The sequence below is a fragment of the Clupea harengus genome, chromosome 12, assembly GCF_900700415.2.
Source record: "Clupea harengus chromosome 12, Ch_v2.0.2, whole genome shotgun sequence".
Classification (NCBI taxonomy): Eukaryota; Metazoa; Chordata; class Actinopteri; order Clupeiformes; family Clupeidae; genus Clupea; species Clupea harengus.
The window spans coordinates 17122123-17135942 of record NC_045163.1 but is presented as its reverse complement, the minus strand read 5'-3'; the positions used below and the strand labels follow the sequence as shown (position 1 = coordinate 17135942).

The 13820-nt window shown below is 42.7% G+C and overlaps 1 protein-coding gene across 2 annotated transcripts in view; it reads right to left on the bottom strand.

Moving 5' to 3' along the window:
• Positions 1 to 13207, bottom strand: part of sardh (sarcosine dehydrogenase) — a 64826-nt gene extending 51619 nt beyond the window's left edge. Inside the window, exons 1-5 of one of the 2 annotated variants that reach the window (XM_012834134.3) lie at positions 13070 to 13207; positions 9128 to 9475; positions 8380 to 8558; positions 6313 to 6492; positions 1130 to 1253 (exon numbers count right to left, since the gene is read on the bottom strand). In XM_012834134.3, the coding sequence (XP_012689588.1) occupies positions 1130 to 1253; positions 6313 to 6492; positions 8380 to 8558; positions 9128 to 9470 (826 nt within the window). In that variant the 5' untranslated portion in view covers positions 9471 to 9475; positions 13070 to 13207. The remainder of the gene's footprint in view (positions 1 to 1129; positions 1254 to 6312; positions 6493 to 8379; positions 8559 to 9127; positions 9476 to 13069) is intronic. The other variant, XM_012834135.3, reaches the window with a different exon arrangement.
• Between the last annotated feature and the right edge of the window lie 613 nt (positions 13208 to 13820).

Below are 13820 nucleotides of genomic sequence, written 5' to 3'. Positions count from 1 at the left end.
GGGTAAAGGGGAGGAAAGTGTGCTGTTCAAACATTACCACACAATAAGAGCATGGCTTGACCCAAGACATTTTTCACAACTGCTTACACAAGTTTTGCAAACAAAATGCAAAAACCACGAATCTCTTGCAAAATGAAACACTGCATGTCCCTTTTTGGAAATCAAACTTTTGTGTCCAATGGCAAACACACTCTTCCTATTGTCAGACCTTTTCAATCACTAACTACACTCTAGTGTGATGAAGCTTAAACACACCTGTCTTTGTTAAAGTAAGGTTACAGTATTTCAGTGCACTTCATAGAACAATCTGACAAAAAGGTTACAACAGACTGAATGAATACATAAATACACAAATACAGTATTTTAACAAATTTCAATAATTTTTTCCAGTTTTTAAAAACACTATAAATTGGTCAAAATCACACAGTGCACCTTTTGGATTTTCAGTTCTAGCGTGTACAAAACTCAAAATAGTTTGCTAAAAACATTACAGCAAACTCAAATATATTTAGTCAACACATAAATGCTAGGGAATTTAGGGTGCAAAGGGTCGTAACAGTAACAAAGACCTTTACAGTAGAGTGCATTACCAAAACAGTATCTCAACGTTTAGAGTATAGGTATAGAGTATGGGAACACATCATACACAGCATTTTATATTGGGCTATGTAAGAAGTGTGAGAAAAACTACATTGAGCCAGTATGTGTGCATGATACATGGAAACAGACTGGGACTGTACCCAACCAATCGCAACCAATGTCCTCCTATGAAACTGGTACAGTGTTGCATTTTTGAAGGGCAGTGCTCTAGTAAGGCACATAGATGTTCAATGTCTGCTTGTTGTGTCTTACAGGGGAACTATGTGTGTAGTGTTTCACAAAAAGTGTTTTATGAGTGTTTAATGCAAACTAAGTGAAAGGCTGAGTATAAGCTTAGTTTGGCCGATTTGGTGTGGGTTTTGCTGTTTGATTGACAGGTTTCAGGTGTGTGTGTGTGTTTACATATCTTTGAGAATGCTCAAGCAAGCACAAGCATGTCCGTGTGGGTAGGCATATGTTAATGTGGTAATGCTTCTGTATGTGTGTTTGTGTGTGGGTGTGTGTGTGTATGCCCTGGTCCAATGCTGACCTGCACAATTGACCAGGCAGGATGTCTCTATGGTCCCGAAGGGTGTCTCCACTCCCCTCACCCTCTTCACCCCCAGGTCATCAGTGCTCACCTGGACACCCGTCACCGGACAGTTCTCTATCACCTGCGGCAGGATGGGCACACACACAGCATTACACACACGCACACATTTCAAACACACAGAAACACACACACACACACACACACACACACACACACACACACACACACACACACACACACACACATACACAGAGACGCACGCATGTACAAACAATGGTACAGCCATGCACACATTTTAGTCAACGGAGAACACCACACACAAAGAAATACGTGTATAAAAAGTGGGATACACATACACACACAAGGTACATGCACAAACATCCAACAGTGACTATGGAAATAACTGTCCTTATCATCTTTAATTGCTTTCAAAAGCCCTGATTACAGCATGTTCAAAGGCCAGGCACAGTGGCAGCCACTGAGCTCACTGGACTGGCAGATTAGTAATATGCGCCCCTATTAGCTACACTCAGGATAAAGCTTCTATTTTAAGCATTTACACTTCCTGGCTCAGAACATCTCTGTGGGCCTGACTGCCCTTAATTAAGGATCAAAGGACAGACAATATGAGGTGTGTGTGTGTGTGTGTGTGTGTGTGTGTGTGTGTGTGTGTGTGTGTGTGTGTGTGTGTGTGTGTCTATACCTAAGTATATGGTTATGGTTAAGCATTCAGCAGATGCTGTTATCCAAAGTGACTGTATCCAAATAGAATACATTTGCCTTTCAACTCTGAATAACCAATGTGTAAATAAACCAATTATAAATAAACTTGCCTTGACTTGTCTTACAAGTAGTATAAGTATATGTTTCCTCTTGTCTTGCTAGCAGTATAAGTATTTCTGGCAATGCGCACTCCTGGTTTGAATCCTACCTCACTGGGCGCTCGTTCAACGTGTCATGGCAAGGTCAGCTGTCTGTACCTCACCGCCTCACCACTGGGGTGCCCCAAGGCTCGGTGATGGGACCACTTCTCTTTGCCATTTACACCACCTCGTTGGGCCCTATCATCCGCTCGCATGGTTTTTCCTACCACTGTTATGCCGATGATACTCAACTGTTTCTGTCTTTCCCTCCTGAGGACACCACGGTCTCGGCGCGGATTTCGGACTGTCTCGCTGATATATCCACATGGATGAAAAATCACCACCTTCAGCTGAACCTGGCCAAAACGGAACTGATGGTCTTCCCAGCCAAACAGGTCATCCACCACAACATCAAGATCAATACTGACTCTTTATCTCTTGCTCCATCCAAAACAGCAAGAAACCTCGGGGTCATTATTGATGACCAACTGACCTTCACGGCCCACATCGCCTCTGTCTCCAGGTCGTGCCGCTTTGCGCTATACAACATCCGCAAAATCAGGCCGTACCTAACCCAGTATGCCACCCAGCTGCTGGTGCAAACCTTGGTGAGCTCCCGCCTTGACTACTGCAACGCCCTCCTAACGGGCCTGCCGGCTTGCGTGGTGAAACCACTACAGATGATCCAGAACGCGGCGGCGCGTCTGGTGTTCAACCAACCGAAAAGGGCACACGTCACCCCGCTACTCATCGAGCTCCACTGGCTGCCAGTAGCTGCTTGCATTAAGTTCAAGTCACTTATGCTTGCCTACAGAGTGCTTACTGGTTCTGCTCCCACCTACCTAAATGCTCTTGTAAGGGCAAATGTTACACCCAGGACGCTGCGCTCGTCTAGTGAGCGTCGTTTGGCACTGCCGTCCGTGCAAGCACGGCAATCCAAACTATTTTCATTTGTAGTTCCACGTTGGTGGAACGAACTGCCTAGTACTACCAGAGCAGGGGCGTCCCTCTCTACCTTCAAGAAGCTTTTGAAGACCCAACTCTTCAGAGAGCACCTCCCCTCCTAACTGGCACCTGACTAGCGCTTAACTTGCACTTCAGCAGTTACATTCCTGCACTTCTTTTTCCTCTTTTCTAGGTTGTTGTTTTTCTAATTCTCATGTAAAGTAGTATTTATTGTTACACCATGCTTTTTTATTGCTCTTAGCTTGACTGTTCTCTCCCTTGTACGTCGCTTTGGACAAAAGCGTCTGCTAAATGACTAAATGTAAATGTAAGTATATATGTTTCCTCTTGTCTTGCTAGTAGTATAAGTATATATGTTTCCTTTTGTCTTGCTAGCTCTTGTCTTGCTAGTAGTATAAGTATATATGTTTCCTCTTGTCTTGCTAGTAGTACAGTGTTTCCCCTACCGTTATATTAGGGGGGCGCCCCGCCCCCCCAACGGCACCCCCCGCCCCTCCTGGAAGGTCAAGTTAATTTTGTTCAATTTTATTTTCTATAAAGCGCCAGATCACAACGGAAGTCATTTAAGATTACCTTTCCTATAGAACAGGTCTATAGCTTGTTATTTTATTAAACAAAATAAATGGCCTTATGTTATTTATCTTATTTACACGACAGCGTTGAAATTTCTGTCTCTACATGGTCGCGCGATTACAATTCTCTGCTCTCTGTATTCGTGGGTACCATGTGACGTCACTGCGTTTAAGCGCCGCCATCTTTGTGTCCGAAAGTCTAGTTGAGCGTCGGTCACAACCCACAGAAAGTTAAAATGCCCTGCTTATGTTGTGCTGATGGATGCGTCAATAGTCGCGAAAATTACCCAAAGAAACAATTTAATTGTATACCAAAAGATTTAGATCGGTGGAATAAATGGTTGGCTGCAAATTAGAAGAGACAACTGGCAGCCAACCTCTAACTTCAGATTGTGCAGTCAACACTTTGTATCTTCCTGCACCACTATCCACGGACATGTTGATTTTGTGTTCAGAGCTTGGGAATGACTGACATGTTAAGTGAAATGCAGCACGTTGATACAATCGTGAATAATTGCTGTGTCTTATCAGAGCTAAACTCTCCTGAGCAAGCTAGAGTGCTAATAGTTATCGAGCTGTAAAGCCCTTTACTAAAGGTCTTAGCTACACCTTGCTAGCCCACATTGGCACTCTTAACCACCACTAAAATAAATCGGTTGATAATCGCTGTTTGAATTACTAAAATGTCCTGTGATGACATACATATTTTGTGTCTCCAGATGCCATATCTTGGTGTAGTTCACCCATCCTGCAACTGCATATTGATATGCATCTGTACTTTTGAAAGCCTTCAGGCTATCTCCGGTGTATGGGGATGGATTGTGTACAAGATAAATATATATGTCAGCCAGTTGGGGCAGACGTTTCGCAGACTTTAAGGGACAAAATAAAGTTGACGGTAATAAATATGGATCGCAGCCAATAATCAATGTTTTTTCTAAATATCGTTGTCTTTCTGCTTCATTCAGATGTGCTGTGTTCGTAGTCATGACTCTGTTCGTTGGCTAACTATGAAAGCTAACTAACTAACCACTAGAATAAGACAATACTACTTTTGAAAAGTCTCAATTTTAAGAACCTATCAATAGAAAACAATACTATTATTATATTTATATTATTATTATATTATTACTATATATTAATATATATGACTAACTAGCTACTATTGGTTACAAATACAATGGGAATAACGGTAGAGTTGGACACAAAGATGGCGGCAGGCTTCACGGAAGTGACGTCTTTGGTACCCATGAATCACGCATGGCGGAGTTCCGCCACGATGCGCACAAACACAGACACGTGCGCGCACACACAGGTGAGCACGCTCCCACCAGCGGACAGAATTGGGCTTAAGAATCAGTGCACAGCTACGGACACTTAAGCTTTAAAAAACACATTTCCAGAAGTTCATGAATCCAGCGATCTTTTCCTAGGTAGGGTCGAGAAAGAGGCCTAATGAGAATGGCTACAACAGACGTGGAAACGGAACGTACGCCCATGTCCGCACCGAAAATTCAGAAATAGATCTGGCTTCCATTTTTTATCATTTTCCGCGAGTTGTGCGTGGCCCTTTTTACATAGAGTCTGGTAATACATCTATGACATGTAATGAACATTATTTATTTTGCTGTGAATAATGAAGGAAGCAATACATTTGATTATTTCCCAAACCCTCAAGAGCTGTTGCCATGGAGATTTAACGTTACTTTCTGTTTGAAGATAAGGTAGCAGCTAGTGTTGAAGAATGGATGACTTTAAATTAATATATGAAATTGAACATTAACACCTATACGGATACAATAAATAAACAAGGATAGCAAAACAGATTGATAAGCATAGAATGAGAACGGCAGAAACACAGGTCGGACGTTAGATGACGAGACAGATCATAGTTTTTTTTCGTCATATGAAGGCTGAGACATTCATAACATTTTATTCAGTCTTACTGATGGTCCTTTTGTAATGCCAACATGTGCACTTCGTTGTGGATAAGTAAAGCCTATTCTGCTACATTTTTGTAGTCCTGGTAATCTTTTGTTTGGCATATTGGTGAGGTTATTAAGAGGACCATTTCTCAATCGTTTTGTTCTTGATGAATTAATGTTTGTTTATTAATCAGTTATTTTTCAACAAATAATTCAATTATAATTACAAAGAGGAAAATTCGCAACTTTATATCCCAACTTTCACTTGTTTTCGGCAATTTCATTGCAAAAAACACCTACAAATAACTTTCATCGGAACTTTTTGGAAAAGCTCCTGCGAAATCAGGAATTTTAGGCCGCAAATATCGCCAAACATTTTCTTCCAGAAGGCCAAAAAGGTAAACTGCAGTGACAAAAGCTGCACACTTTGGGGATAATTGTCATAAAAAGACATGTTCCGATGTTTAGTTCAATGTACAGTTAAAATAATTGTTCAGTTGTTATATTGACTGCTGTCATTAAAAGAAACACATGAACACCATGATTCCTTTAAGCGTTTGTGTCGGTGGCCGCGCCGCACACCGCGCCGCGCCCCCCCCCCCCCAAAGCTGTAAACCTAGGGGAAACACTGTTAGTATAAGTATATACTGTATGTCTCCTCTTTCCTTTGTGACATAATGCGTGACATGCTAAGTTTAACACAGTTGTGAGGGGCAGGCATGAGTTTGTGAGTGTGTGTTGCATATTATATTGTATTTATGATGTATCAGTGTGTGTTGCATGTTTTATTTTATTCATGATATATTGTAATTTATTGCCCTGTGTGGTGGTGGTAGTAGAAGGGTCTTCGTTACCGTGGCACCGCGGGCAGTCGCTGCTCTGGACAGGACGGTGCATGTGCCCGCTGGGTCCATTGTGCCATCTTTGGGCACGTAGAGAGTCCCATACAGGTCATCCACATTCATCAGCGGGTAGAGATCTTTGGTCTCCGCCGGTGATAAGACGTAGGACTCGATGCCATATACCTTCCCCAGCTGTGCACACAAACAAATTAATAAACACTTGTAAAGAGACACAGATTTTCCAGAGATAAATAAACAGATCAATATTACAGCGAGTGAAAGGCGAGATTAAAGAGGTATGTCTTAAGTGCATGTTTAAAGGTTCCCACCGTTTCAGCCATTCTTAGGTATTCAAAAGGCTGGGGGCATAGAAACGCTGGGGGCATAGAAAAGCTGCTTCTACATGTCTCTTTGTCCTGGCTTTTGGAACTTAGCAAGAACAACTCAGGGATCTACTGGGTGTATACTTTGAGAGCATATCTGTTATATATACAGGTGCATGACTATGGAGTGATGTATAGACTAGTAAGACTAGTAAGACTGTTAAGTTATTTTCTAGGCAGATGAAGCCAGTCACAGCAGCTGTGTGTCCAGGGGAGGAGCTAGGAGGAGCCTCAGCTTCCCCTGCTTTATGCTGCATGGTTTAGTGATTAGACAGACGGCCTCCAGAATACGGTCTGCTCCAGAGGACAGACTGTTCCTCTATATCTCTCTCTCTCTCCATTTTTCTCCCTCTGCCCAGCCCTGTCTCACCCTCCTTCCTCCTCCTGACCTTACATTACCACTCTTTCTTCTCCATTTTTTCAGGACTCCTTAGTTTCAGCACTCATCAGTGTTGCCACACTGCATTAGCAGCAGGGTGTGGTAGCAGATCAAGAGGTATTGGCTAACATAAAGGTCAAGGCAACTCTGAAGGAATCTGGAAAGATTAGATAACCTGTACCAGACCAACCTCTTGGAATCGGGGCCAAGTCAGACAGGTCAAACAGGACACTTAACCCGTTTCTGTTTGCAAATACATTTTTGATCATTTGCAATCAAGCACAAGTATGTCCCGGCCCGTCCAAGAATCTGCTGATACTGGGTGGAATCCATGCGACCCTCAAATTTGACAAGTTTTCCAATACCTGTGATAGCCACACAGCCACATAGCATGATGGGACCCCCCAACAAAGTTTACAGTAGGCAGCAAGTTCTTTTTCCGTGATGCAACGCGCTTATGGTTGTGACCAAATAACTCTATCTTAGTTTCATCTGTCCACAGCACTTTATTCCAAAATTATTCTGGCTTGTTCAGATGTGAGAACGAAGAAAAGGCTTTTTATGCATTACCCTTCCATTGGGCTTTCCTTGTGCAAAGTGCGTTGAACAATGGAACGATGTACAATGACACCATCAGCAGCAAGATGTTCTTGGAGCTATTTAGAGGTGGTCTGTGGTTTGTCTGTGACTATTCACACCACCATAACCATCTTTGCCTTTCAGATATTTGTCTTTGTCCACCACATCTTTCCTTCACAAGGACTGTTCTTGTGGCTTTCCATTTTCCTACTACATTTCTGACTGTGGAGATAGACACCTCAAACCTTTTTGATAACTTTCGATATCCCTCTCCTAATTCATATTGACGAATCATCTTAGTATTTAGGTCATTCGAGAGTTCTTTTGACATTCCCATGTTGCTACTTTCCAACAGAGGATGAAGGAGAAGCACACCTAGCAATTAGCTATGTTAAGAGAGCTTTTTCATGATTGGTTGCAACTTTTAGCAGTATAAGGTTCAATCAGCTAATCAAAAGACATATTGCTTTGGTGTTTTCTTATAAAGACATAACCGGTGTGTGCTCGTGTTTGTGTTTCTGTTCGTGTGTGTGTGTGTGTGTGTGTGTGTGTGTGTGTGTGTGTGTGTGTGTGTGTGTGTGTGTGTTTGTCTGTGTGTATGTATGCAGCTATATGCGCGTGTGGGCGTGCATGTGCATTACATGAGGCGTTTGTACTTGTCCAGACGCTGCTTGTTGGAGGCGATGAAGAGGCCTCCATTCTGGATTGTGTGTGTGTGTGTATTTGCATACATCATACCGACATGAGGCGCTTGTACTCGTCCAGACGCTGCTTGTTGGAGGCAATGAAGAGGCCTCCGTTCTGGATCCATCCAGTCTCCAGGCCCGTCTCCTTCTCCAGCTCGGAGCTGATGACGTTACGCGTGTGGGCCAGCAGCTCAACCTCTGTGTCACTGGGACGAAGCTGCCACAGCAGGCCTGAGCATTCACACACACACACACACACACACACACACACACACACACACACACACACACACACACACACACACACACACACACTGTGAACATACTGTCCATACACTACACTACACTGCTTGTTAAACCATTTTAGTTGTTAAAACAGATGTGGGCAGGCTTATCTTCAGACAGCTGGTGTGAGTGCAGCACTGTGTCCCAAGCAGACAGAACTGCTCCTCTGAGGACTGACATATGTTGGCTGAGCGGAGTCGGTATACTCCTGCATGCTAGTAATGAATATCTACAACAACAAAGACAGGCCTGTGGGCGAGATAAGGCTCGTCACCCCTGGTGAGAAGTGTCACGTGCCCTTGCCACATTAACACACAGGCCCTTAGCTCGCACACACACACACACACACACACACACACTCTCTTTCACCCCCCCCCCCCCCCCGCACACAAACACACACACTCTCTTTCACCCCCCCCGCACACACACACTCTCTTTCTCTGACTCTTCCTTTTGCTCTCCCACACACACACACACACACACACACACACACACACACACACACACACACTGACCTGCCGTGTGCCAGGTGGTGCCCGCGGTGAGTCTGTCCCTCTCCAGCAGCACCACATTAGTCATGCCCATCTTGGCCAGGTGGTAGATAGTCTGACAGCCCAGGCTGCCACCTCCGATCACCACTGCATCTGCGGACCGGGGCAGGGGCTTGGTGGGGCCCCGCATGCTCGCCTGGTCCTGCTTGAGGGTCTTCTCGTAGGGCACACTCTTCTCAGTGGTCTGGTGCTCTGAAGAGGAGTCGGAGGTGGTGCTGCTGTAGCAGCGGCTGGCTGCACGGCAGAGGGGGGGCAGGGGGGTGCGACATCTCAACATCCTGCTCACGGCGGTACCCAAGATGCCCATGGCCCCTGCAAACAGACACACACACACACACACACACAGACACAATAGATAAGTGCCAATGAAGCACAAACAAACAAAATCAAAGAACTTTATATACACCCACAAACTAAACTTTTTTTTTAAATACTTCATAGGAGGATATCAGTGTTGCACAGATTTCTGGAGAGATGTTCTGCCATTCATTCATGTTGCTCTTTAAAATGACCCGAACATGGTAGTCCTGGCCAGGCTCACGCCAAACACGCTGGACCCCGTCTGAGCCCAACCGCTCTTCCGCATTAAAACGGCATGATTAAACTTTGCTAAAGAACACAAAGAGAAGCCTTGAATATTGTGAGGACATTCTTTGGTCCGATGAGACCAAGATAAATTAGCTCGGCTCAGATGGGGTACAGCATGTTTGGCATGAACCTGATCAGATCTACCACAGTGAATGCGTAGTCCTGACAGTGAAGCACAGAGGTGGGAGTGTGATGATATGGGGCTGCATGAGTACAAAAGGTATTGGGGAAGATTACATTAATAGATGGCACAATGAATGCCTGTGTATATACCCAAATCCTGGCTCACAAGATTACTCCCAGTCTCCAGAAGCTTGGCAGAAGAGGAATAAGCCAGTATGGTAATGATCACGGCACAATGCAAGCTGTTTGAAGGGTGAACCATAACAGCATTCAACAACTAGGTCTACAGTTAGATGATGGTGAAAATTTAGCCTGATATTGTGACTGTCCCTTGCCAGTGGCGACAAAAATACCTCTCCAATGTCCCTAGATTAATAGATTAATTCAGACAGCATGTCTTAACTGCATTTCGTTGTCTCAGTACTTGTACTCTGTGCAATGACAATAAAGTTGAATCAAATCTAATCTTATCTAATGTGTTGTGTTTTCCCTGTTGCTGTAAATGTGTAGCAATGTTTGATTTAAACGGCGACACAGAATGTCACAATGCACAACCTTTTGGCATCACATAAGCTAAAGCATAAATGCATTTAAGGGTCATAGGTGGCTAGTCCTGCATCAAATGTGATTTATAAAATACTGAACTGCATCAACTACTCCCACTATACGCCCTTATATTTTTTGACATTGTATTGGCTAGCAACATCAATAGGCTAGGGCTGGAAAAATAAACAAGAAAGGCAAACTCAACAAAACACTTCCAACATAGAAGCCTACCTTGGGACAACTGCTTACAGATACGTGATTTCAAATATATCGTCTACAAAATCTATAGTCTATTTAGTCAAATATATAGTCTATAAAATATATCCTATCATGGCATGCATGATTTGTTCAACATCAACATGCTACCACTTTCTACCTTATATAGAAGCAACATATGCAATCTTCTAAAATTGTTTTCTAAACAGGGATTTTTTTTTGTGGTGGAAATCAAGAAGAGTTCTTCATAGCTTAAAAACCATTAAAACAACATCACCTAGGGTTCAGAGGAAAAACTACATGTTCTCCTAAAAGTAGAACTACATTGGGACATACTGTACTGAATACTGTCTCATCCTGCCTCTCTCTGAATCTAATTCAATTAGTTTTCAAGGTAGGCCAAAATGTTCACCACAAGGCTGGTTTAAAATGATTGGCACTGGTATCTGAGCTAAAGCCAAGATATATACACCTAGTCATGAATGTGTGAGCATGGCTTTGAATGAAACCTGGGAGGCGAGTGAAGAGATTAAGCCTGGTGAAGTTCAAATCCAAACTATTGTCCCAGCAGGGGAAAAAACTACAGCTACCTTTGTCTAAACATAACCCCGTTGATTCTGGGGAACCTGAACAACCAAATGCTTTTTCAGGATTAAAGTAAAGATGAGAACATTCTTCATTTTAAAGCACTTAACCTTTTCTTAGAACAGGAAATGAGAAGTGCTTCAGAGAAGCACGCGAATTTCAGCGTGTGCATAATTTAGGCTACCAAATATCTTCAGTATCCTTGGAAACCTCAATGTCTGAAAACTAACAACACCATTGTTAAACACTATTAACCCAACCCTATCAGACTACTAGATTTACCAAAACTGCGATTTTACGCAAATGTAATACTGCAACTGTAACAACCTGTAGGCTAAATAGACACATTTATAACACTGATACAGCCAAAATACATGTATAATTGACTTTGGCGTCCATACAGCGTAACTACACTGTTTGAAAGGTGTTTACAGAGTGAACTTTAAATGCTCTTTGGCACGGTCTATCATCTACTTAAAACTACCCGGATCGTCAATGGTAACTTTACTGTAGCACGGGTTTCTGAGTCTAACCATGTGTCAACATTACCTGATTAAAGGCGCCTACAGAAGGTGAGATTTCAGCTATCTTTATTATAAGTAATAAATACGTTTATTGCAAGCCACACTGTGCGACATGGATATAATAAACTTACGAACGTACGAAATACATTTTGATGCATGTAGACTGTATGATGATTAGAACTGCAGAATCTTGGGTTTGGCGCCAGTATCGCGCTGATGAGTACGTCATTTCATCCTGTATTCTATTTGGTTGTTTAGTAGACGTAACGTAAGTCAATCAATCAATCAATTTGTTTATTTGATCAAGAGGGACATTGTACATTCATGAACATTAAAATGTAAATGCACCCAATTATAGCCAAAAGGCTAGTTTCCATTGGCAGTCCCCCTGCCAGAGTGAAAAAGGCTATACAACCGTGAGCAGCAGTCGTAGCAGCAGTGTCATTGACCTTGTCACCTTACATTTCTGAAAGTCAGAATTTTCGTTTAAGGCTATCTTTGGGCGCAAGACCAACAGGCATTTTTTTTACGTCTCTCACAAAATGCAGGCTAGGGCCACCATTAAGCAGCCACGGTCAAAGATATCGCCACGTTGCTCGTCTTTCGTCTTAACACAAAGCATACAATTAGAACGTTTAACGCGAACTTCAGCAATATGCTAGAGAAGTCCTACGCTTTGCTTTGACCCTTGTTAAATATTTGACATAACAGTCTAAGTCAGCCAACGCTATGCTCAAATCCATTGGTTCCAGCAGCCTTCGAGCACGCAGAAAGTTGGCCCCATGCCAGTTATGGCTACTGCTGCTGCATGTTGCAACTACAAAACGCAACCCACTCAACCTTGTTTGTTACTGATATTTCAAGTAGCAGGTGTAGCCTACCTGATTAGATAGATTCAGAGCTTTGCCTGGAAAACACTTTGACAAGCAAGCACCTCTTACACTAAATTACTACTCAATGGATATGTACCGCCCCGCCAAGCCAAACTGTGTCAAAGAAGTACTGAGACGTAGATATGGTGCAGGCGAGGTGAAAATGTTCAATTAAGGCTTCAACCTGCATCTGCGATAAACATGACACAAAAATGGCCCTCAGCTGTCCTGTCATGCATGGATGAATACGTGTAAGGTTAACATGGCAATCAACCGTTAAATACACAGATGACACTCCGAAAAAACGAGAATGAGAGATGGCAAAAATGTTGCCATGTGTTCCTTACTATGTAGCCTACACGATGATCAAAGATCTTTCTAAAAACGAAAACTTCTTTCGTATTGTTGCATTTGCTTTCCCGAAAACGGTAAAAGTATATTAAGTATCTTACCTGCTTAGCAACTTACTTGCCAAGCTCAGAATTGGTAGACAGTGTCTCTAGGGATGACGTGGATAGAAAGTCAACTTCTCCAAGCCCTGCCGCTGTGAATCGCGACTGTTTACATCAGCGAATCACTTCAAATGACTCTGAAGTGAACTGACTGGAGTCGGTTCACTGCTACCTTTGAACATAGATTCTGTCCTTCAAGTGAAGGTATGGCATGGAAGGATAGTCTTGTTAGAGATGAAAGAGCACTTTCTGATGTGAAATCAGCTTACTATTAATCATTGATTGAAAATAATAAAAATAAGCCAAGGTTTGTCTTTAACACCATTTCTAGACTAACAAAACCCCACAATACAGTTGAACCTTCTGTTCCTATAACTTGTAGCAGTAATGATTTCATGACCTTTTTCAATAACAACATTTTAACAATAAGAGAAAAATGAACAGTCTCCTCTCCCTCCATGACCCTGTAGCCCTTCCAGGATGCACATGATTAAGCGCAATTTATGGTCGTCCGTTTACGGGAAAATAACTGGGGAAAATATTTAACAGGGTGAGGTGGAATCGATGAAGCGGCACTATGGTTCCGACTGAGCTAAAGACCAGGCAGAGGGGTTTTATTACTTTTATTACTTTTATACCTTTGATCATGATTTTAGTAATCCAAGAAGCCTATCGGAACATCAGGTTCTGATACGATGTTGATCATTATTTTACTCCATGTATTGCTCTTGCTGCTTGCTTTTATTGATTT